The sequence below is a fragment of the Temnothorax longispinosus genome, chromosome 12, assembly GCF_030848805.1.
Source record: "Temnothorax longispinosus isolate EJ_2023e chromosome 12, Tlon_JGU_v1, whole genome shotgun sequence".
Taxonomy (NCBI): Eukaryota; Metazoa; Arthropoda; class Insecta; order Hymenoptera; family Formicidae; genus Temnothorax; species Temnothorax longispinosus.
The window spans coordinates 2,642,710-2,667,173 of NC_092369.1; the positions used below are offsets into that span (position 1 = coordinate 2,642,710).

The window sequence follows — 24,464 nt, forward strand, 5'->3', positions numbered from 1 at the left end:
AAAGTACAATAAATACACTGACACGAAAACATATGTACATAATGTAAATATATTCGTTGTTAAAATGTAAACATGTGTCTCTTTTCTTTCTACCCCTTTGCGATTATATAATCCATGGGCCAACTTCTGCTTACGCATTAATAAATAAGTTATAATAAGGTGGATAACCGTACATAAATACTAAACGAAGAAGTCCATAAAACATAACAACCCTGCTCAAAACCAATTAGCGCTTTACATGTATATATTTCTAGTTGTGTGCTAGTAAGTCGCTTTTGTTTTCAGACATCGCTGCTTAGTAGTATGGCATGCACAGACATCTATATATTACCTAGACTACTATTACAGGCTTTGCGAATAAAGCTACAAAAGAAGATGGCAAGAGGAAGAGTAGAGGAAGAGTAGAGAAAGAATGACCATCTTTGAAAGGACCAGTTAATATTACACATTACAAAAAATTGATGTGTGTGATCCTTTCAAAGATGGCCGATAATATTTTCTAGCTTCAGCGTAACTTGTAGTAAACTGTAGCAATCTAGTAATCTAGGTAATATATAGATGTCGGTGATGCCCGATTGACGCAATTGTATATCTATGGGTAGATTAATCTATCTTGATCTTCAATCAAGTTCTGATTGTAGCAACCAGATCTCGCGCATCCATACAGCACAAAAACATGTCAGAAATATTTCAGAAATCTCTACTATTATATAAAGAGAGAAAGTTTGTTTGATTGTCTGTTTGTTCGCAAACCACTCATTCATTAATGGACCAAACCTTAAAGAATTATATATGAAATAGGGGTGGAAATTTCCGAGGATGGCTATCATGGGGCTCGATTTTTTGTTTTACGACGATCGGAAAAAAATTTGTTACCGATTTTCTTGAAACAAATGCAAAAATTTTTTTAATTTTTTGGAGATTGCGACGATGGGTTTAATTTATACTCGAGCTGCAGTGAGGGGACAGTAAACGTCGTTTCAGAAATCGGCCCTAAATGTGCATCTTTTTGTGATCCTTGAATTAATGAACCAATTTTATTGCTTCGATCGAAGTAGGAAAACAAAAAACATCTTATATCCAGAAGTGTTACAAATAAATATAAAAGTAAAAAAAAAAGAATTAAAAAAATAGGGACCACGGGCAAAGCCGCGGGGCTGCCTAGTGTTTTACTTAAAAAATGAAACATCTTACACATAAATATTGCAAATTATTTCTGCAACTGTGAGACAGTTTTGCAACAGCAAAATGTTCGTAACTCTTGCACTTGAAACTTTTATAGAAAGTTTGCTGAAAAGTTACTGAAAACATATGCAACCTTTCTGAAATATTTTAAGCTTGGTATACACTTAGCGAACGTTTGAACAATCGCGTTTTTGCTCCTAGGTTGTTTTTTCTTTTTTTCGATTGACCAAATACTAGAATTTGACCAGATTTGGTGTTTGCTACATGTAGCAATTTGAGATGTTTTATTATATCTGTTGAATAATGACAATGAACGTTTACACTCGCTGTTCGTTCGGTGTTCGTTCGCTAAGTATATACCCAGCTTTACTGAATATTTCTGACATATTACTAAATTACTGAAATCTTTTTGAAATATATAACAAATATTGCTGACAGTTTATTAAAATCATTCTAAAACATCTTTATAATGGCCCTTGTACACTGGATGCAATGAATGATCGATGAATGATTAGCGATATCCTAGAAACTCTACTTTTTCGAGATGTTTAAAGAAAAGCAGAGCTCTTATGGATATCTCTCTCTCTCTCTCTCTCTCTCTCTCTCTCTCTCTCTCACTCTCTCTCTCTCTTTCTCTTTCTCTCTCTCTCTCTCTCTCTCTCTCTCTCTGCAACATTCTCGACTTTCATATTTATAGATTATTCAGGATCGAACTCACGCTCGACTTGAGAAAGGCCAGGGAGCACTTTAACATGGAGAGATTGAGTTCAATTTCAGATCTTTCTAAGATGTGGCGAGAGCTTTCCAATCTTGGTTTAATTGAATCACCTCTTTCTTCACCACTTAACTTCTTTTCTCGTAATCTTCTGAACGCCCATTATGCCTCTATCTCCAATCGTCATCCTTCTTGTTCACAATCACAATTTTCCGATATTATTTTGTCTATAGTTCTCAATGAACCACTTTTTAGTTTTTCTCAAATAACATATGACAACCTACACTCCTTAATGGTTAAACTCTTTTGTTTCTCTAGCTTCGGGTTGTGATCAATTACCACTGTACCCCATCGCCTTGGCCTTGCCCCATATTGGCAATCTCATAACATCATTTTTCAATAGTTGTCTCAAACTAGGTTATTTCCCGAAGCTGTGGAAACGTGCTATATTGCGCCCTTTGTCTAAGGTAAAAACTCCTACCTCCCTTTCGGACACTAGGCCTATAGCCAATCTGTGTGAGCTCTCCAAGTTATTTGAAAGAATTTTACATAGCCAAATCGTAGACTTTATCAATTCCCATCATATTATCATATTCTTGATGATCGACAATCAGGATACCGTAAGAGTTATTCTACATAGTCTGCTCTTCTTCGATTACTTCATGATATCAAAAGTGGCGTTGACGTGGGTGAGGTAATGATACTTGTCTTTTTTTATTTCAGCAAGGCTTTTGACACTGTCTGTCATCTCCTTCTGCTGACTAAACTCAAGAAATTGGGGTTTTCAGATCTGGCCCTTAAATTAATCTATTCCTACCTCACTGGTCGCTCTCAGGTTGTTGTTGATCTGGATGGGGAGCTCTCCGATTGACTGTACGTCATTTCTGGTGTTCCGCAGGGATCCGTTTTGGGACCACTCCTTTTCTCCTTATTTATTAACAATATTGGCGCCTTCCTTAGGTTTACCGAGCGTATGATATTTGCTGACGACACGCAAATTTATCGTAGATGTCTCCTTAGTCAACTGAATACTGCCTTGCAGCTGGTTGCGTATGATGTAAGAGTTGTCTCAGAATTTGCTGCGACTAATAGATTGTCTCTAAATCTCAACAAATCCAAGGTTTTGATACTCGGTAGCAGGCGTTATGTTCGACAAATAAACCTCAATGACTTACCTCTCATTTCTGTCGATGGCACTTCCATCCCATTTATTACTGAGACTCGAAACCTAGGAGTGATCATGAGCTCTGATTTATCATGGCATAACCATGTTTTACATATCTCCGGGAGGGTACATTTCACGCTACATAAACTCAAGTTCCATAAAAACTCCTTATTATTCAATCTACGTGTAAAACTTGTGACCTCCTTGATTTGGCCCTTGTTGGACTATTGTTCTCTCGTATACAACGACGTCACAGACGAGCTTAATACCAAACTTCAGAGACTCATAAATTGCGCAATTCGCTTTATTTTTAATTTAAAGCGCGATGAACATATCACGTCTTACCGACATCGACTCGGGTGGTTGTCTGTCGAAAATAGACGTTTATACTTTCTCGGCATCGAAATGTTCAAGATTTCTCATGACTTGTCTCCTAGGTATCTCTCCGAAATTTTTATCAATCCTGATCCCTTACTCAGAAGATCGTCACGTTTAGCTCAACAACATACTTTTCATGTTCCTAACCATAGAACTGAGACGTATCGCAGGTCATTCCACCTTGCAGGCGTTTACTTGTGGAACTCCCTTCCGGTCAACGTGGTGTCGTCTATCGCGGTATTTAAGAGTAAACTCCACGACTATCTTTTCTCACTAGAGATGAGTTCTGTTCAGAGTTCTAGCGTGAGCCTTTCTATTGCCTCAGCATGATTTGGTTTATGGGTGTCAACATACTGTACATATATTTGATAAGTTTAAGTTATTCTAGTTTTTATGCTATTTTTCTTGCGATCTGCTCGTGTTGCGAGCTGACTAGTTATCTGTCCATTTTTCGCGAGGGGCGAGTAGCATGCTTTAATCTCATTTTTCATTTTTAACTTTTTCATTTATCTATTTCGTCCTTTGCGTGGGGTGTATCGCCTGTACTTCTATTTTCATTTATAGCATAATGCACATATTGTTATTTTTTTGTTGTTTTTATTTGTATACGTTTATACATTACTCATTCATGTTTTGCCTAAAGTCGAATGACTATGGCATAATAAAAATCTCTCTCTCTCTCTCTCTCTCTCTCTCTCTCTCTCTCTCTCTCTCTCTCTCTCTCTCTCTCTCACTCATCACTCATTATGTCCAGAATGCCAGGGCCATAATATCGCATAAAAATTATAAAGTTCTTACCCTAGTAATACAATACATTGGCAACATATTTTGCTGAACATTGGTTACATTGGGAATGTCTTAGCCAATATTTCACTTTTGACCTCCGAAAACATGTTTGCCTTAATGAAAATCACAACACAGTATGTAATATCACTAAACTCCGTTGGCCACATGGGCACCATAAGTAGCGTTTACAATATTAATGGCGAGTTCATACAACATACAGATTTTGAGATAATTGTAGTGACGACTCCGTCCCGGTGACGACATCGCCCCGGTTTCCCCTACAGATATAATTTAACTGATGTTCTGTATTGACTGGTTCTGATACGTAATAAGAGATGTTAAAGGTGAAATCTTACATAAGATTAAAATAACTACCGCTGTTATGCCGCGATTATGTGTTACATCGACGGAGTTGGTCGAAATTATAAGTAAAAAAGCTGTAACAACCTATCCCGTCACAACCAGCCCCGACCTACCATATTTAGGTATTTTGATTATTGTTTAAACAAAAAAATGTTTCAAGACATTAACTGGGAGTTAGTACGTTTAAAGTGAAAATGTTAAAGACACAGTTAGAATTATAATGTGATAACCAGATTTATAAATATAACATTTATCACTGATATATTACTGATTTATTTTACTTTTGGCTATACAAAACTAAAAATATTTTCTGTTTGTGAAATTACGCTACTCAGCCTAAAATAACTAATTGAAATATTATCGCAATGGTTTTGCGGAAATACTATATTTTTTATGCAATATTATCTTTTGTCATTTTTACAATAATTACCGTGTACCAACTTGCCCCAGTCTCCACTACTTTCTTATAAGCAAAAATTCTCATGCGTTAGAATACAAGGCGAGCCTATAACACATTTGGCCTTAATATTATTCGCTGCGGATCAGCTTAACCCTCTCGTGCCTGGTGTATATATGTCCCAGTAACTTCAAAAATTCATATTTTCTAAAAAATAAAGATAGCGATTATCTTCTTGGGTTCATTTTAAAGAAAAATTATAGGACTCTTCATGAAAAAAATCAACATTCTTGTGTTTTACCCTTCATGTACATCTCGTCAAAAACTCGTAAAATGGAGTAAAAGTATAAAATACATATATATTTAACAAAAATTAAGATAACGAGTTCTTTCTGGTTTATTTTAAAGGTCAACGTAAGATCTATATGAAAAAAATCGCTACATAATTTCAAAAAGACGGATTTAATATGGCGAACCGAAATGCTAAATTTTGTCGTATTCACATATAAGTTGATACATATAGGTTTTAGGGGACGCGGTTTGGAGGGAGAGCGGTGGACGGTTTGGCCCGGAGTGGAGAGGAGTAAGAAAAGAGTTTTCGAGAGAGGAGGTGAAGCATGGGAGGATGAAGTGGGGTGGAGGAGCCTGTTGAGGAGGATCGGAGGAAGTCGGGAAAGTGGAGGAGAGGTTGAGGACAGTGTGATTGAGGTGCAGCGATGAGAGAAAGTAAGGGCACTCCTGAGAGGTTAGGAAGGGAAGCAGGAAGATAAAGGGCCCAGGTTACACGATAAGGGAGCCGAGCGAGATGGCACCATGGAGTTTCGAGCGAGCGATCGATCGACTTGTCAAGAGACAGAGGAATGGATGGTGGCGCGGCAGGTGCGGAACGGTGCAGGGAGTTTTCGCGACGGGACGAGAGATCGAGCAATCGAGAGTCTGACTTGGCGGCACGAGGCGGACGCGTGAGTAAGGCCCGGTGCACGTGTAGTTGAGCAGAGATTCGGTTGCGGAAAGGAGAATAAGACGAGGAGAAAGATTACCCAGGATGGAGCGCGAAGGGAGAATAATAGCAGAGACGGTCGAGAGGATTGTGGAGGAGAAAGTAAGAAAGATGCTGAGGGAGAGGAAAGAGGACGATAGGAAAAAGGACGAGAGGATGGAGGAGCTGGAAGAGAAGGTAAGGAGCTTGGAGAGAAAGATAGAAAGAATAGAGCAAAGTGGAGGCAAAAGAAAGAGGGAGGAATACGAAGAGAGTGGAACTGAGAAAAAGAAATGGTGGGCGGGGGAAGGTGAAAGGAACGAGGACGAACTAAGGAAAAGGAATGTAATTGTAAGGGTCGAGAAGGAGAAACGGGGAGGCAAGGAGTCGAATTGGGAGAAAGTGAAGGAGTTATTCGCGGAAGGGCTAAAGGTAAGGGTGACGGTGAGAGAGGTGATTGTGGTGGGGCAGAGAGGAATATGGATGACCATATTGGTGAAGCTGGGAAACGAAGAGGAGAAGTGGCGGGGGTTGGAGGCGAGGAGAAAGGCAGGGAACAGCATAGGGGTGAAGATCCATGAGGACAAGTCTGTGGAAAGAAAAGATAGAGAGAGAGAAGAGAGAGAGGAGAAAATGGAAGGGAGGATACGCAGGAGTACAGGGAGGTCGGTGGAGGAAGAAATTACAAGAGGGTTGGAGGAGAAACTGCTCATGGCCTCCGATGATGAGGAGAAGGAGGATGGGGGAAAGAGGGACTGGGCTAAATAAAGAAGAGCTGAGACGGGAAGGAGGGAGGCTGAAGGACGGAGTCGCGGCAGGAACGGAGGAAGAAGAAAAGGGGTGAAGAGGATTACAGGGAGGGAGGGTAAATATTTGTGAGGTCGCAAATGGCCAGGCATTGGGGAATGAGCATTTGTAAGAGGTTTGGGTACGTTCCTTATGAAAAAAACGCCTTGTAAGCCCTACGGGGATATGCAATAAATACATCATACATATAGGTTTTAGAGGTCACTGACGAATCTGCAGTAAAAATTTCAAAATTAAAAATAGCGGATTTAATATGATAATAATACTAAACCAAAATACTAAATTTTGTTGGATTTGAGTAAAACTTATTTTCCAGGGGTTTTTCGAGTCGCTGATTACGAATCTAAAGTCAAAATTTTCAAATACAAGATGTCAAATCTAATGTTGCTGACAAAATGTAAATATGAAAACAACGGATATTTCAAATTAGCGATCTTAAAAACCCTTAGAATACAAGTTTCATTCAAATTAAAAAAAATTTTACATTTTGGTCGTCATATTAAATCCGCCATTTTAAATTTTGAAATTTTGACTACAGAAATATAATCAACAATCCTAAAAACCTTAGTATGACATCAATTAGATACTAATTATTTCTAGAAAAAAATCAGAAAGGGTTGAGTGATACTTTCAATATCACATAGTGCAGAGATTGTAAAATGCACTAGTACATTTTATGTTTTTTCTGATGTTTGAACTCTTAAAAGTCTTTTTAAAGCAGAAATGGTACAAAGAAATAATTCATTTCATAATTCGGAAATTCAAAAAAAATTCTCTTTTAATTCTCTTTGCTATCTGAGTTATTAGAGCTAATCTTGGTTAAAGATAAAGTCAATATATTGATTCAAATAAATTCTACGCGAAACGAGGTGCCACATGGGTTTATAACTTTCCACGCCTATGTGTATACCGTGGAGGCAGTAGGTTCCGCCCCCCTGCGGGGGGCTCTACTATTGTTAAACTAGACACATAATGTGCCTTCAAAGTACATGCGTGGGCTTCCACTGCTTTAAAATTTCCATTCACTGCTTTAAAAAACTTTTCTTTGTTCATACATGTGCTATTTCCACATATATATTAGTCATTTTTACTCAAAATAACTGCCCTATTTTCCAAACTTTTTTTTTGTTAATAACTTTTTAATAAAAAACGAGCGACAGCTAAAACCTTCTAAAGGTCACTCAGGAGGGTGACCTTGATGACATATGTCAAGGTCAAGGTCATCGGGGCTGGGTTCGTTATTGTAAAGTTTTACCAAAATTAATAGTTTACGAGATATTTCATGTTCTATTCGGGTACATTTTGACATGAAGTATAAAATATCTCGTAAATTATTAATTTTTTTGTAACTACCTTGACACTTTTAGATACAGAATAATAAGATAAATCAATTGGTGTAAAGAAAACACATTGTTGCTTTGCAAAAGAATTATGTATTTTCCAATATGCAACTACATGTCTTTTTTCTTAAATGGTTTTATCATTATTTATTCTCCTTGATATACCACAACTTTTGTCTAAAACGTTTTTTCATGTCTTCCATATTTTTCGAGATATTTGCTTATGGCATTTAAAATGGAACATCGTGCATATATAGCGAATACCCCCTATTTTATTATTGTTGCCGAATAGCAGGAAAGTTAATTTTTTAACCCTTTTACGCTGGTGCTGTTTAAAATCACACCTATTATCTTTCTCGCGATTCTTTTTGCGCGTTTCACCGCTTCCGTTTCAGAATGTTAACAAATAAAATTCACATAAAATGTGTAAGGGTGAAATGCTTTTGAAACATTGCTGTAACAATCAATACTGTATGGGCATTGATGTAGTTGATCAAAGTAAATAATTCATATCAAGCATACACATAATCATCATTCAAAGATAACTAGGGCGATGCAGCTATATTGCTTGCAACTAAATATCTTTGGTTGTATGCATCATATCTTTTTTCTCTGTATAGATATATGATAAAGTAAAAGGAAAAGTTCCTCTGATCTTTTTAAATATCTTAAATAAATTTGTTTGTTGTTAACCAGTTGTCCTTCTATGTTTTACACACAATGGGATCATTAATCCTAGTTTCAACATATTTACAAGATATTTATTTTCTATATAAATATCCTGTATTCTATACACAGAATTTTATACAAATCAAATCTTTGTAAGATATTTGTATTCTTTAATTAATATTTTAATTTTGAAATGCTCCCTGCTTTATACATTAATAAGAGATTATTATGTCATTATAATTGTTTCATAAATATACAGGAATTAATTGGTGACGTAGCGAAGAAACTACATACTGGTCGAAGTCGCAATGATCAGACTGTAACCGATACCAAATTATGGCTTAGGAAATCCATCGACAAACTTTTATTAAGAATCACGAAGTTCGTTGAGGTAAGTAAAATAATAACCTAACAAAATAATTCACAAAATTGCGTTACCTAACTCAACCCAAGTGATATGTACTAAATGGTAGTAGCTTTATTTCTCCCTAACAAAATAGGGGAGACCGGGGCTAAGCCGACAGCGGGGCGAACTTGACACTAAGCTTTTTGCCAATTTAAATCTATCGTAGAAACTTGCCTTTGCTACTGTAAATGCGTCTTTATGTGCCAGTATTATCAACGGAATTTGGTAACATTCTGAGTTATAGTGTAATTTTTAACGCAACATAAGTGTTTTTGATAGTGAAAAGTAATTTTTCTGATCTCTCGAAAATGTCTACTCTTTCATCGAGCTTTATTCTTGCGAATCTACCGGTCTTTATACGAATCCGATAATAATTTTTGCATATTTTCAAAATTTATATATTTTTGGAGTAACAAAAGTAAAAAACGACGTTCGGGGCTAAGTCGACACGACGCCACCGGGGCAAAGACGACACTAACCTAAAGTGACATTATCGCAAAAAAGGTCACTGTTTCGCCCGATTTCCGATGACGATTTAAGGAACATCTGTTGCGTGTGTTCCGAAAACATTTCATTAGCTTCTAATAACAAACAATGCATCTTATGCAACCGTATGGCTCATGACGAATGTGTGCGCACATCTGATAGCGAGTTTACGTGTATAAATTATTTTTCAGACAGTTCAGAAAAAGATAATTAAAAGTTTAATTTTTTTTTTCTCATTATTTTAAATAATTGTTTACTTTATTCCGACTTTTTGTTTCTAATACACAATGTCTTTTTATTTGATAAACAATGTATTTTTATTTTTAAACAATAAAAAAATAAGTTCCAGATCAAATTGTGTCGATCAAACAAAGTGTTGAGTTTGCCCCGGCGGGGTGTCGAGTTCGCCCTGTCATTTTTCAATTCGAAAATTTGTCTTCGCGTCACTTTTCCTTTCCTGGCGGCAAAACAAAGCGACGCTTCCTTACAGCAAAACTTCCTGAATCAATTTTGTACCTGAAGAAACACTCTTTAAATATATATCATTGAATTTGCCTAAAAATTTTAATTAAATATTAAAAATTGCCTTTGAAAAAATAGTGTCGGCTTAGCCCCGGTCTCCCCTAATTCACAAAATTGCGTTACCTAACTCAACCCAAGTGATATGTATTTCAAAAAAAGATGTGAAATCTTTAAATTGCGCTAATTACAAAAAAAAAATATATATATTGCTTTGACAAATAATTGTTGCGCAACTACTTTTAAAAAATAAAATTCAAGTGGTACGTATCTTTGTATTCCCATTCAAGAGTCTTCTTATTCCAACCCAAGCTTTAATTCTTTTTAGTAAAATTATAATATTACAACAAATCATTTTAATCACAAAGAATTAAAGAGATAACAATACAAAATAAAAATATTTAATTAAAATAAAATAAATAAATTTTTTTTGTAAAAAAACTGGGCGCTGCTAGACCTTGAAATTTTGATTGAATTTAATAAAAAGTATGTGAACCTGGAACCCCACTTAAAAAAAAATGATTTTTTAATACAGAAAATAATAGTATTTTGTTTGTAGTTAATTGTAGTGAATTTACTTTTGTTTGTAGTTGTACCGTTTGAGTAATAGTTGCGTGTGAACAGTTCGCCAACTGTTAACTTTGTTAATTATCAAGATTTCTTAATTTCGTTTTTTCTATATGATTCAGAATCGTTTGTAGTTATTTGTAGTGATTTTACTTTCGTTTGTAGTTGTATCGTTTAAAAGTTACGATTGTTTAAACAATTCGCCAAGAGTTCACTTTGTTAATTATCAAGATTTCCCAAATCTGTTTTTTTCTATGTGCTTCAGAATTGTTTGTAGTTGTTTGTAGTAATTTTACTTTTGTTTATAATTGTACCGTTTGAGCTATAGTTGTGTTTAAACAATTCGCCAAGAGTAAACTTTGTTAATTTACCAATATTTCTTATTTTCGTTTTTTTCCATATGATTCAGAATCGTTTGTAGTTGTTTGTAGTAATTTTACTTTTGTTTAAAATTTTACCGTTTGAGTAATAGTTGTGTTTAAACAATTCGCCTAGAGTAAACTTTGTTAATTATCAATATTTCCCAAATCTGTTTTTTTCTATGTGCTTCAGAATCGTTTGTAGTTGTTTGTAGTAATTTTACTTTTGTTTACAATTGTACCGTTTGAGTAATAATTGTGTTTAAACAATTCGCCAAGAGTAAACTTTGTTAATTATCAAAAAGAACTGATAAACAAGGTCAAATTTTGCATCGCAATGGATAATCTATAAAATCTATAAAATCTAATCTATAAAAATTCTTTTTTAAATCCTAAGAAATACGAACATAATTATCATTTATCCGAAATGGTGGAAAAGTTGCGAAAATGGTGCATTAAGATATTAGACTTTAATATTGGTTTACATAGAAACCAACTGTCCGCTTTAAAAGTATTTTTTATTTTTTTGATATTACAAAAATATTTTTTCAGTTTATAATTTCTTTATTTATTTAAGATTTAATATTTATTTAATTATTTTAAAACAATCAATAAATTAATAATAATAATAATAATAAAATCGATAACAGTTAATTATTAGAACCAAGTAACCAGTGTTTACACATGTTACCATGGAAGTAATACGTCACATATCGTGAGCTTCTTTTATGCGCATGGCTACACTAAGGGCCATTCCAGAATACGTTAGCTACTCATAAATGTCATAAATAAAACAGTATTGGTTCATATTCAACTTAAAAAAAATTGAATCTTTTATAATTCGTATAGAGCAGATTGTTGGTTTCTATGTATAAACCAATAATAAATTCTAATACCTTGATACGCTATTTTCACAACATTTCCACCATTTCTCGGATAAATGATTGTTATTTTCCTATTTCTTAGGATCTAAAAAAGGATTTTTAACCCTAGAAAGGTAATATGAATTTTCTCATACGAGAAAGGCCAAGCGGGGTAATAAATTACCCCAAACTTGTACCGCGTGTATAATGTTTCTATTTGTTGTTAGACAACTTTTTAATAGATAATTTTGTTTGTTTTTTAATAGGGAAGACGATAGTAGTAATCAATTTGCGGTAGTAAAAAAAAACAGTAAAATAATTTCGAAAAACAAGAAAAAGAACCAAAAATTGGGCTGAAATGACTATTTTTATAAAAAATGCTGTAGTTTTTCATAAAATTCACCGATTTTAAAAATTCCAACGGATTTTAAAAGACGAATAGACAACCTTCAAGGGCATGTAAGCAATTTTTTCGTTTCTTAAAAAAACATATTTCTTTGAACATCTGAAGTAGAGGAAATGATGAAAAACTGTCGAATGGGAAAAATCGCAAGAAATAGAAAGTAAAACAGATTCTGTCGATTATTATTTATTTTGAAGGTAGTCAAAAGTTATAAAAGTATATGGAAACAGTAAAATTAACTTCACAAAAACTTTACAAAGTTTTACAGTTGCTGTGCAAGAACAGCAAAAGTGAAATAATTGACCGAATCTTAAACAATTATATATGAAACAGGGGTAGAATTTTCCGGGGAGTGCTATAAAGTGTATAATTTTTTGTTACCGATTTTCACAAAAAATCTGAAATCAAGAGACACGGTAGTGTCTCGCGCCAAGTACACGCGAAGCGAGACCGCACCGTGACTCTTTTACGCGACGCGACGGGTTGCGAGTATACGAGATGTTGAGATCTCGATAACGAGTGAACGGATCAAGTTCTAAGTAGGCTTGATCGATATATACTTTACTGTGGTAAATGTCGAACGTAAACGGCCAAAGGGGGTAATACGTTACCCCAAACGATTTTCTTTTTCGGTTTTCAGCTGTTGCACGGATCTAACGCACTCGCTGAATGACGGAGGTCGACTGCCGGATGACTAAACTGAATTATGGTTAGGGTCTCGGTATGAAAACTAACCTTCCTAAGGCAGGGGCGCAATTTGAATTTCGCGTGGGGCAACGTATTACCCCACATTACCTTTTTAGGGTTAAAGATTAGTTTAGGTTCCATCAGGATGTGTGTGCAAAGTTTGGCCTTATTTACCGGTCTTTCTTTCTCACATCTGGTTTTTTTTTCATGTGATTTACAGTGACTTGTAGTTATTTGTAGTAATTTTGCTTTCGTTTATAATTGTATTATTTAAAAATTATGATTGTTTAAACAATTTATTAATAATAAACTTGATTAATTATCAAGTTTTTTTTCAAATCCACTTTTCTATGTGACTTAAAATCGTTTGTAGTTGTTTGTAGTGATTTTGTTTTCGTTTGTAATTCTGCTGTTTGAGTAATAGTTGCGTTTGAACTATTCGCCGAGAGTGAACTTCGTTAATTATCGCAATATTTTTTAATTTTATTTTTTCCATATGATTCTGAATCGTTTGTAGTTATTTGTAGTGATTTTACTTTCGTTTTTAGTTGTATCGTTTAAAAGTTACGATTGTTTAAACGATTCGCCAAGAGTTCACTTTGTTAATTATCAAGATTTCCCAAATCTGTTTTTTTCTATGTGCTTCAGAATCGTTTGTAGTTGTTTGTAGTAATTTTACTTTTGTTTATAATTGTACCGTTTGAGCTATAGTTGTGTTTAAACAATTCGCCAAGAGTAAACTTTGTTAATTTACCAATATTTCTTATTTTCGTTTTTTTCCATATGATTCAGAATCGTTTGTAGTTGTTTGTAGTAATTTTGCTTTCGTTTGTAGTTGTATCGTTTAAAAGTTACGATTGTTTAAACAATTTGCCAAGAGTGAACTTTGTTAATAATCAAGATTTTTTAATTTCGTTTTTTTTCCATATGATTCAGAATCGTTTGTAGTTATTTGTAGTGATTTTACTTTTGTTTGTAGTTGTATCGTTTAAAAGTTACGATTGTTTAAACAATTCGCCAAGAGTTCACTTTGTTAATTAGCAAGATTTCCTAAATCTGTTTTTTTCTATATGCTTCAGAATCGTTTGTAGTTGTTTGTAGTGAATCATTAATTAATTTGGCTAAAATTTGGGAAAAACAATTCGTAGCCGTGATAAGTGCATAATGCGCATGTATCTCCTGCCGACCCTTAAATATGGGTGCGTTTCGATATTCACTGTAAGTACTGATATGACGTCATTGAGTAGAATTGCAGAAGCATTTCTATATTGCTGCTGTTACTTTCAGGCTGGGATAACGAAACGACGACCACAGTACTGCCAGTACTGCCAGTGAATATCAAAACGCACCCGTATAAGAAAGAAATATAACCTATCTTAGATACGACGTGACACGACGATAGGAGCACCTATTCTAAATATATAAAAAAGAATCTTGTACTTAAACAATAATGTTGCAAAAGTCATGTCTATAAAATAAATAACAGTTTTCAGATTGATATGATTGATATGATCAATATGAAAATATCAAGATTATTTATTATTACATTAATTATATTAATTTAGTAATTTTTTCGGGCTTTTTCCGCATCTTCGTGACTAACGATTACTGTATATTTCTCGTTGTTGCCTTTTAGGTCCACAAGGACCAAACCTATGTGAACCTGGCACCCGGCTTCCGAAAAATTAATTTTTTTACGGAAAACGTTAGCATTTTGTTTGTAGTTTTTTATAGTAACAAAAATTTCGTTTGTAGTTTAAATTATACATTAAAAATTATAAAAATTACTCGGACCCCACTTTGAGATATCTCAAATCCGTTTGCGCCATCTTCTTTAGAATTGTTTGTAGTTGTTTGTAGTGCTTTTCGTTTCGTTTGTAGTTCAACCGTTTAAAAGTTACAACAATTTAAAAAAATAAATAAAACCTAACTTTGTCATTTGTCGAGATATTTCAAATCCGCTTGCGCCATCTTCTTTAAAATCATTTGTAGTTGTCTGTAGTGCTTTTCTTTTCGTTTGTAGTTGCACCGTTCAAAAGTTATTATATTTTTGCAATAAACAAAAAATGTAATTTTGCTAATTTTGAAGATATCTCAAATCCGCTTGCGCCATCTTCTTCAGAATCATTTGTAGTTGTTTGTAGTGCTTTTCTTTTCGTTTGTAGTTGCATCGTTCAAAAGTTATTATATATTTACAATAAACAAAAAGTGTAACTTTGTCAACTTTGGAGATATCTCAAATCCGCTTGCGCCATCTTCATCAGAATCGTTTGTAGTTGTTTTAGTGCTTTCTTTTTTATTTGTATTTTTACCGTTCTAAAGTTATGATATTTTTGCAGTAAGCAAAAAGTGTAACTTTGCCAATTTTGGCTTATAGAGCTCTACAGATACCATAGCGCATGCGCATATGGCTTCTGCCTTCTGCTTATGGCTCCTGCAATTTTATGTGCTTCCACCTTTATACGGGTGCGTTTTGATATTCACTGGCAGTACTGGCAGTACTGTGGTCGTCGTTTCGTTATTCCAGCCTGAAAGTAACAGCAGCAATATAGAAAGGCTCCTGCAGTTCTACTCAATGACGTCATATCGTCAGTACTTACAGTGAATATCGAAACGCACCCATATTTAAGGGTCGGCAGGAGATACATGCGCTTTATGCACTTATCACGGCTACGAATTGTTTTTCCCAAACTTTAGCCAAATTAATTAATGATTCACTACAAACAACTACAAACGATTTTGAAGCACATAGAAAAAAACAGATTTAGGAAATCTTGCTAATTAACAAAGTTCACTCTTGGCAAATTATTTAAACAATCGTAACTTTTAAACGATACAACTACAAACAAAAGCAAAATCACTACAAACAACTACAAACGATTTTAAGTCACATAGAAAAAGTGGATTTAAAAAAAACTTGATAATTAATAAAGTTTATTATTAATTAATTGTTTAAAAAATTATAATTTTTAAATGATACCATTATAAACAAAAGCAAAATTACTACAAATAACTACAAATCATTGAAATAACTACAAATAACTATAAATCATAAAAAAAAACAGATTTGAGAAAAAAGACCGGTAAACAAGGCCAAACTTTGCACACATCCTAATGGAACCTAAACTAATCTTTAAAAATCCTTTTTTAGATCCTAAGAAATAGGAAAATATCAGTCATTTATCCGAGAAATGGTGGGAAAGTTGTGAAAATAGCGTATTAAAGTATTAGAATTTATTATTGGTTTATACATACAAACCAACTATCTGCTCTATATACAAATTATAAAAAATTTAATTTTTTTTAAGTTGAATATAAACCAATACTGTTTTATTTATGACATTTATGAGTAGCTAACGTATTCTGGAATAGCCCTTAGTCTAGCCACGCATAAAAGAAACTCACGATATGTGACGTATTACTTCCATGGTAACATGTGTGAACACTGGTTACTTGCTTCTAATAATTAACTGTTATCGATTTTTTTATTGTGATTATTAATTTATTAATTGTTTTAAAAGAATTAAATAAATATTAAATTTTAAATCAATAAAGAAATTAGAAACTGAAAAAAAATGTTTTAAAATAAAAAAAATACTTTTAAAGCAGACAGTTGATTTCTATGTAAACCAATATTAAAGTCTGATATCGTAATGCACCATTTTCGCAACTTTTCCACCATTTCGGATAAATGATAATTATGTTCGTATTTCTTAGGATTTAAAAAAGAATTTTTATAGATTAGATTTTATAGATTTTATAGATTATCCATTGCGATGCAAAATTTGACCTTGTTTATTAGTTCTTTTTGATAATTAACAAAGTTTACTCTTGGCGAATTGTTTAAACACAACTATTATTCAAACAGTAAAATTTTAAACAAAAGTAAAATTACTACAAACAACTACAAACGATTCTGAAGCACATAGAAAAAAACAGATTTGGGAAATCTTGATAATTAACAAAGTGAACTCTTGGCGAATTGTTTAAACAATCGTAACTTTTAAACGATACAACTACAAACGAAAGTAAAATCACTACAAATAACTACAAACAATTCTGAATCATATAGAAAAAACGAAATTAAGAAATCTTGATAATTAACAAAGTTAACAGTTGGCGAACTGTTCACACGCAACTATTACTCAAACGGTACAACTACAAACAAAAGTAAATTCACTACAATTAACTACAAACGAAATACTATTATTTTCTGTATTGAAAAATCATTTTTTTTTAAGTGGGGTTCCAGGTTCACATACCTTTTAATAAAGTATAAAATTTTTGATTGAATAAAACAAAGCAAAACATAATTTAAGGAAATATGCAGCGGGAGTAAAAAAGCAGCGCCAAGTTTTTTTACAAGAAAAATTTATTTACTTTATTTTAATTAAATATTTTTATTTTGTATCGTTATCTCTTTAATTCTTTGTGATTAAAATAATTCTTTGTAATATTATAATTTTGTTAAAAAGAATTAAAGCTTGGGTTGGAATGAGAAGACATTGAATGGGAATACAAAGATACGTACCACTTGAGTTTTATTTCTTAAAAGTAGTTACGCAACAATTATTTTTCAAAGCAATATATATTATATATATATATTATGACGACAGCGACGATGTCCGTCCGGTCTCGCCGGCCGGGTCGGAGCGCGCCGTCGCTTTTCCCTATTAATGTAACGTTGTCTGTAATTATTCCCGGATCGCGATAATTTCCTCCAAACCCAGATGGAGGCTCGACTGAGTCTTGTTCTGTTGGGCGCCAGGTGCGATTCCTCGCACCACGATATTCGAAATCGCAATTCTCTCAGACGTGAGTTTCTGGGATTTATCGCGGTTGGAGAGGGAGAGAGGGCGTAGCGCAATTAACACTCGAATAACAATAGCAACAATATATTTAATCAAGCGATTAACAGGAGTAATTATGGGGTCGTTTTCCCCGACGAAGAATCCGAGGTAGCGTCCCGTGTCACCCCACGAGAGCGATACTCATCCGTTCCGCACCCGGGAGGTTGCTCGCCTAAATCGCACGATATCGAACGCGGAATACCCGGGCCTTTACTCGCGTCGGAACACTCGGATTTATTCTCTTATAATTACACACTTCGTTTGCAATTACCCGCGACAAATTATACGCCACAAGGCGACTCAGTCTACGCTCGACTCTCCTCACAAGTTAACCCTTATGATACGCACAAACATCTACTTACAATTAATGCGCATTTGCCATTAACACGAACTTACGTACACTTAACACAAACCGGAACGACAATGGCGAAGCTCTCGCACGCGCGAGAGCCACTCCCCGAAGCGACCGCGGATCGCCCGATCACGCGAATCCCCAATGACCGCGAACCTCCCGGTTACGCGAGTCCCGAACGACCGCGAATCTCCCGATTACGCCGGTCCCGATTCAGACGAACGAGGACGACAAACTTAACACGCACGCTGACTGTCGGCGACCACGCGCGCGAATCCCCCGAGACGGGCAATGGCGGCTATTTCTCCCGGTCCGATCCTCCCGCGGTACTTTCTTCGATCTCCGCGACATTCAACGCACGACTCTACAGCGAATCACCATTTCACGCGGCACAACGCGGCCCCCGGGAGGATCTCGATATCGCGACAGTCTTACTTGACGAGGGCTGAGCAGTGGCCTTACAAAAACGCTCGTTCCGGCAGCTCGTCGTTGGATTCACCGGGCTGGATGGTGTTCCGTGGCTGGCTCGCACGACAGTGGCGGGTCTCCGGCCGGGCGGGATCACGCGGGGCCCGCGCGCACCCGCGCGCCGATGTTACTAGCCCCGGTAGGTGCTGCGCCCTGTCACGCTACCGGTCCCTCTAGGCGATCGTCGCGCCTTCCGAGGGCGCCCTCCGCGGCAGCTCTTCGTCCGCCGGCGGTAGTTTCGGTTCGCCTTCATGAGACCGGCTGTCCAGACCGCGACTCATCGCCCGGTCTCTCGACGGCCAGGCTGTCCGGGCCCCGGCTCGTCGACCGGTGACGGGATGCCGGTTTTGGTCCCGTTCCTCGGCGGGGACACCTTCGTCGAGGCGTCCCCCATTCCGGGTCCTCCGCGTACAGCTGCCGGGCGATCGTGAGGGCTACGCGTGCCTTGACAGGTCCCCTTGTTGCTCCGGCTGTGGGCCCCAGCGTGACCCGCCCGCCGGCCGCTCGTCCTCGGAAGCTTCCGGCTGTCCACCCGCAAGTCCCCCGGTGCGGCATACGCCGTTACATATCCCGTGTTTCCGGCTCTCTGCTCCGCACTCGCCACCTGTAAGTTCGCTAAAAGGTTTTATTCCTAACCTAAGACGCTCGCTCTCCGCCCGCCCCGGGCGGAAGCACCATCCCTGACGTCTCCCTCGGCCGAGCTCCCGTCTGAGGCGCGAGACGCGACATTTGTCACGTCACAATATATATATGTTACGGAAAATATGATAAATTGGGAATTATGAATAATGGCCCGGCAATATGCATAATTCTCAATTTGTTCGGTCAAAATGATTAATAGAGAAGAATTAATCAAATTTCCCGGTCATTATGCATATTTCCCAATGCTAAATGGTCATTTTAATAAATCACCTTATTTGAGTTGATTTTCCCGGCAATCTTAAGCCCCTTGCATAATAGGCGATAACGATGCGAGGTGCTACATGGGTTTACAACATTCCACGCGTGGAAAGTCCACGCATGTATTTTGAAGGCACACTATGTGTCTAGTTTAAATAATAGTGGAGCCCCCCGCAGGGAAGCGAAACCTACTGCCTCCACGCATACACTTTTCACGCGAAACGAGGTGCCACATGGGCTTACAACTTTCCACGCGTGGAAAGTCCACGCATGTATTTTGAAGGCACACTATGTGTCTAGTTTAATAATAGCGGAGCCCCCCGCAGGGGGAGGGCGAAAACTACTGCCTCCACGCATACACTTTCCACGCGAAACGAGGTGCCACATGGGTTTACAACTTTCCACGCGTGGAAAGCTTACTCATGTACTTTGAAGGCACACTATGTGTCTAGTTTAATAATAGTGGAGCCCCCCGCAGGAGGGCGGAATCTACTGCCTCCACGCATACACTTTCCACGCGAAACGAAATGCCACATGGGTTTACAACTTTCCACGCGTGGAAAGCCCGCGCATGTACTTTGAAGGCACACTATGTGTCTAGTTTAATAATACTGGAGCCCCCCGCAGGTGGGCGGAACCTACTGCCTCCACGCATACACTTTTCACGCGTGAAAAGTTGTAAACCCATGTGACAACTCGTCTCGCGTGAAAAGTGTATGCGTGGAGGCAGTAGGTTCCACCCCCCTGCGGGGGGCTCCACTATTATTAAACTAGACACATAGTGTGCCTTCAAAGTACATGCGTGGACTTTCCACGCGTGGAAAGTTGTAAACCCATGTGGCACTTTGCATCGCTATCGCCTATTGTGCAAGGGGCTTAAGATTGCCGGGAAAATCAACTCAAATAAGGTGATTTTTCAAAATGATCATTTAGCATTGGGAAATATGCATAATGACCGGGAAATTTGATTAGTTTGAACATTTTTGCTTTTATTATTCAAATATCCCAAAAGAAGCGGGAATTATGCATATTGCCCGGCCCTTATGCATAATTCCCGAATTAATCAAATTTCCCGTAACATATATATATATTAAATATGAGTAAAACCATCTCAAGCAGAACACGATTACAAGTTGTAATCGTTACGTCATGTATCGACATCAGATATCTTACGGGAAACGCTTATTATTTTATACTAGAGATTTTACATTCCTTGATATGAGTTTTCGAATATTCTTGTATGAACATTGATCGCAACCCTGACGAAAGACAAAAAACCCGATAAAAGACAATTGCACTGTTTTCTATAGTAATTGTGAATAGTAAATTAACGAAAGCTTATAAGTAAATTCATACGATAAATTCTTTATATTTCTTTCTCATAAATATCTTATTTTCAGCATCCACAATTTTCATTTAATTTTATTTCTTATCGTATCGTACCGTAGTCGTGAATCTTACATTGACGAAAGACTAGCGTAAATTCATAATTGATTCTTGATCGTTCCCTTTCGTAAATATACTATTTATAGCATCACATTCGTTTATCTTTCTTATTGTCGAGAGAGAGTGAGAGAGCAAGAGAGAGCGTAAGAGAGCGAGAAAAAACGTGAGAGCGTAAGAGAGCGTGAGAGAGCGAGAAGGTGCGAGAGAGCGAACCTTGGCGTGGGGCGAGACGTGGGAGTAGCGACATAAACACGGGCAGTAGCCCGCTATCCCTTTCCACGGTTTGCAGTGAGCGACGCGTGATTACGCCCCTCGCCAATCGCCGCATTTGCACACCATTTTACATGCCAAATCCGGCCTACTTCTTATGCGCCGATTCGCTCAGACGTATTAATTAATAACTCAACTATTGCGAATATCGCAAAATAATAGAGGCCTTTTTTGTTTATCTCGATCCCTTCTACCTCCTCAAGAATGCTTCGGGACACCCTGTATAAAACTAAATCTTTTAGTATAATAATAGACTAAATAACTTCGTTTTTGTGATCCAATACTAATGAAAGATATTCTAACATTACAAAATGTTTAATAATTTATACTAATATTTTATTTTACTATTATTTTTATTATTTATGTAAAAAATGACTTATGTTAAAAATTTAACATTTCTATAATTTGAAACATTATAGTATAATTGCTAAAATTGTCTTATTAAAATAAAACTTTTTAGTATTTACATTTTGCTTATAAAAATAAATTACATAATTGTTTTAAAAATAAAAATTGGAATAATTTTTTAAATATAATTCAGCTTTGCAATTATTTTAAAATAATCTACTAATTTACAAAAATACGCTAAATACTAATGTGCTAATTTAAAAAAAACTAGGTCCTCGTAATTCAAGCGGAACAAGATATAAACGTACTTATGCCTGGATATACACACATGCAACGGGCACAGCCAATTAGATGGAGTCAATGGTTGTTAAGGTAAAAGAATTCATTAATTATTTACTTTTACAATGAGTCCCTAATAAAAAAAATCCGGTAAATATATCGAATAGGGGACCCACCTCCGTTGATTTTAACCTTGACATATGTTGTCAAAGACATGACCCTGAGTAACTTTTTCTTATAACTTAATCGTCGTTCATTGCTTATTTAAAAGTTATGAATAAAAAAGTTTAGGCGGGAGAGGGGCTGCCTCTCCTGTAGGCAGGGTGGGTAAGGGTGGACCTCGGTTTGCGTGAAAAGTTGAAAACTCAAACTGTACATTGATAGACCTTGTTTTGCCCTGTAAGCAGGGGTGAGGAAGAATGGAGTGCACCTTGCTTTGCATAGATGGTTTTCTGGACAGCATTGTACTCTCCACACAAAGTGAGATTCATTCCACCCCACCCCTGCTTATAAGGCGAAACGAGATCTATCATTGTACGATTGAGGTTTTCAATTTTTCACGCGAACCAACGTCCACCCTCATCAATCCCTGCCTGCGGGAGAGAGGCAGTAGTCCCTTCCCCGCCTACATGTGTACTGTCTATACACATATATCAGCAAATTACTTCTCTTAGCACTGACACAAACTTTTTTGTTCATAACTTTTAAATAAGCAACGAGCGACGGCTAAGATTCTCTGAAAGTCATTCAGGAGGGTGACTTTTATAATATATGTCAAGGTCAAGGTCATCGGAGGTGGGTCTTCTATTCGGTATATTTACCGAAAATCCATTTTGACCGAAAAGTGGGCATTTTTGAAGTTGAATATATTGCGCGTACTGTTGCGTGTACACTTTTCCGCGTGTTTAATTGATGGTCGATACTGGCGATCGAGACTGTGGTGAGTTTTGCGCAATTTTGCGGCAGTGTGTCAAACGACAATGTGACGAACGAGGTTGATTAGAGGAAAGTTCAAAGGGATTTTTAACCTTTTTTTTCATAATTATAATTTTGCTACTTACTAATAAAAAATAAGATTAAAATATAAAAATAAAAGTGGAATGTGGTAAGTTTATAAATTATTAATTTATTCTTGATTTACGTTTCTGATTTTTAGAGTCATTACGCGAAGTTAATAGAGAAATATTTTTTAAAGGTAAAAAATATAATAAGTATAATTCTTTTTCTTTTTTAATAACACACTACAAAATCAAACCTTTTCAATAATTATTAATTTCCATTAGTGGATTATGATAAGTAGGTGTCTTCTTAGCATACCAGTATTCCAATTATTTATTTCCATTACATTGAAATTTCTTTTTTTTTCAAATTTAAAGATTGGTCACACGAAAGTAAAAATACACATTAAGTTAGTCATGTCCGATGACCTTGACATACAAAAGTCACCCTCCTGAATGACCTTCAGAAGATCTTAGCCATCGCTCGTTGCTTATTTAAATGTTATGAACAAAAAAGTTTGAGAAATTTATAAGTTTGTGTCAGTGCTAAGAAAAGTAATTTGCTGATTTGTGTGCATAGACAATATATACACATGTAGGCGGGGGAGGGGCTACCGCCCCTCTTCCACAAGCAGAGGTGGGTAGAGGTGGACCTCGGTTAGCGTGGAAAGTTGAAAATCAAACCATACAATGATAGACTTCGTTTCGCTCCATAAGTAAGGATGAGGTAGAGTAAGGTGGATCTCACTTTGCGTGGAAAGTACAATGCTATCCAAAGATAGCACAGTGTATAGACAGTACACTTATAAACGGGGGTGGGTGGAAGTGGACCTTAATTTTTTATTGAAAAATAACAAAAAGATTAAATTATACATTTCTTCTGTTTCTGTAATTGCTGTATCAGACGCAATATTGTCATGTAATGGATACATTTCTGCCATTATCCGAAAAAAATTGTGCGAGTATATGCTGTAATGTGTTATTTTTTTCAGTGCTAAAAGAAGTAATTAAAGTAAAGCTGATATGTGTATATAGACAGTATACATTTAGACGGGGGTGGGTGGAGATGGACATCGGTTCGCGTGGAAAGTTAAAAATTCGAACCGTACAATGATATACCTTGTTTCGCTCTACAAGAAGGGGTGGGGTGGATCTTCCTTTGCTTGGAAAGTACAATGCTGTCCAGAGAACCATCCACGCAAAGCGAAGTCCATCCCTACCCATCTCTGTCTACATGTGTACTGTTTATGCACACATATCAACAAATTACTTCCCTTAGCACTGACACAAACTTGTAAATTTCTCAAACTTTTTTGTTCATAACTTTTAAATAAGCAACGAGTGACGACTAAGACCTTCTGAAGGTTACTCAGGAGGGTGACTTCTATAATATATGTCAAAGTCAAAGTCATTGAAGGTGGCTAACTTAATGTGTATTTTTACCATGGAAATTTAACGGTTGTGAACATTTTTATTTAA

General features: G+C 36.3%; 1 protein-coding gene across 4 annotated transcripts in view; it reads left to right on the forward strand.

The window, feature by feature from the left end:
• Positions 1–24,464, forward strand: part of Argl (Argininosuccinate lyase) — a 336,643-nt gene that overhangs the window by 154,161 nt on the left and 158,018 nt on the right. For all 4 annotated transcript variants that reach the window (XM_071794501.1, XM_071794503.1, XM_071794504.1 and 1 more), the window contains exons 5-6: positions 9,044–9,175; positions 21,980–22,080. In XM_071794501.1, the coding sequence (XP_071650602.1) occupies positions 9,044–9,175; positions 21,980–22,080 (233 nt within the window). The remainder of the gene's footprint in view (positions 1–9,043; positions 9,176–21,979; positions 22,081–24,464) is intronic.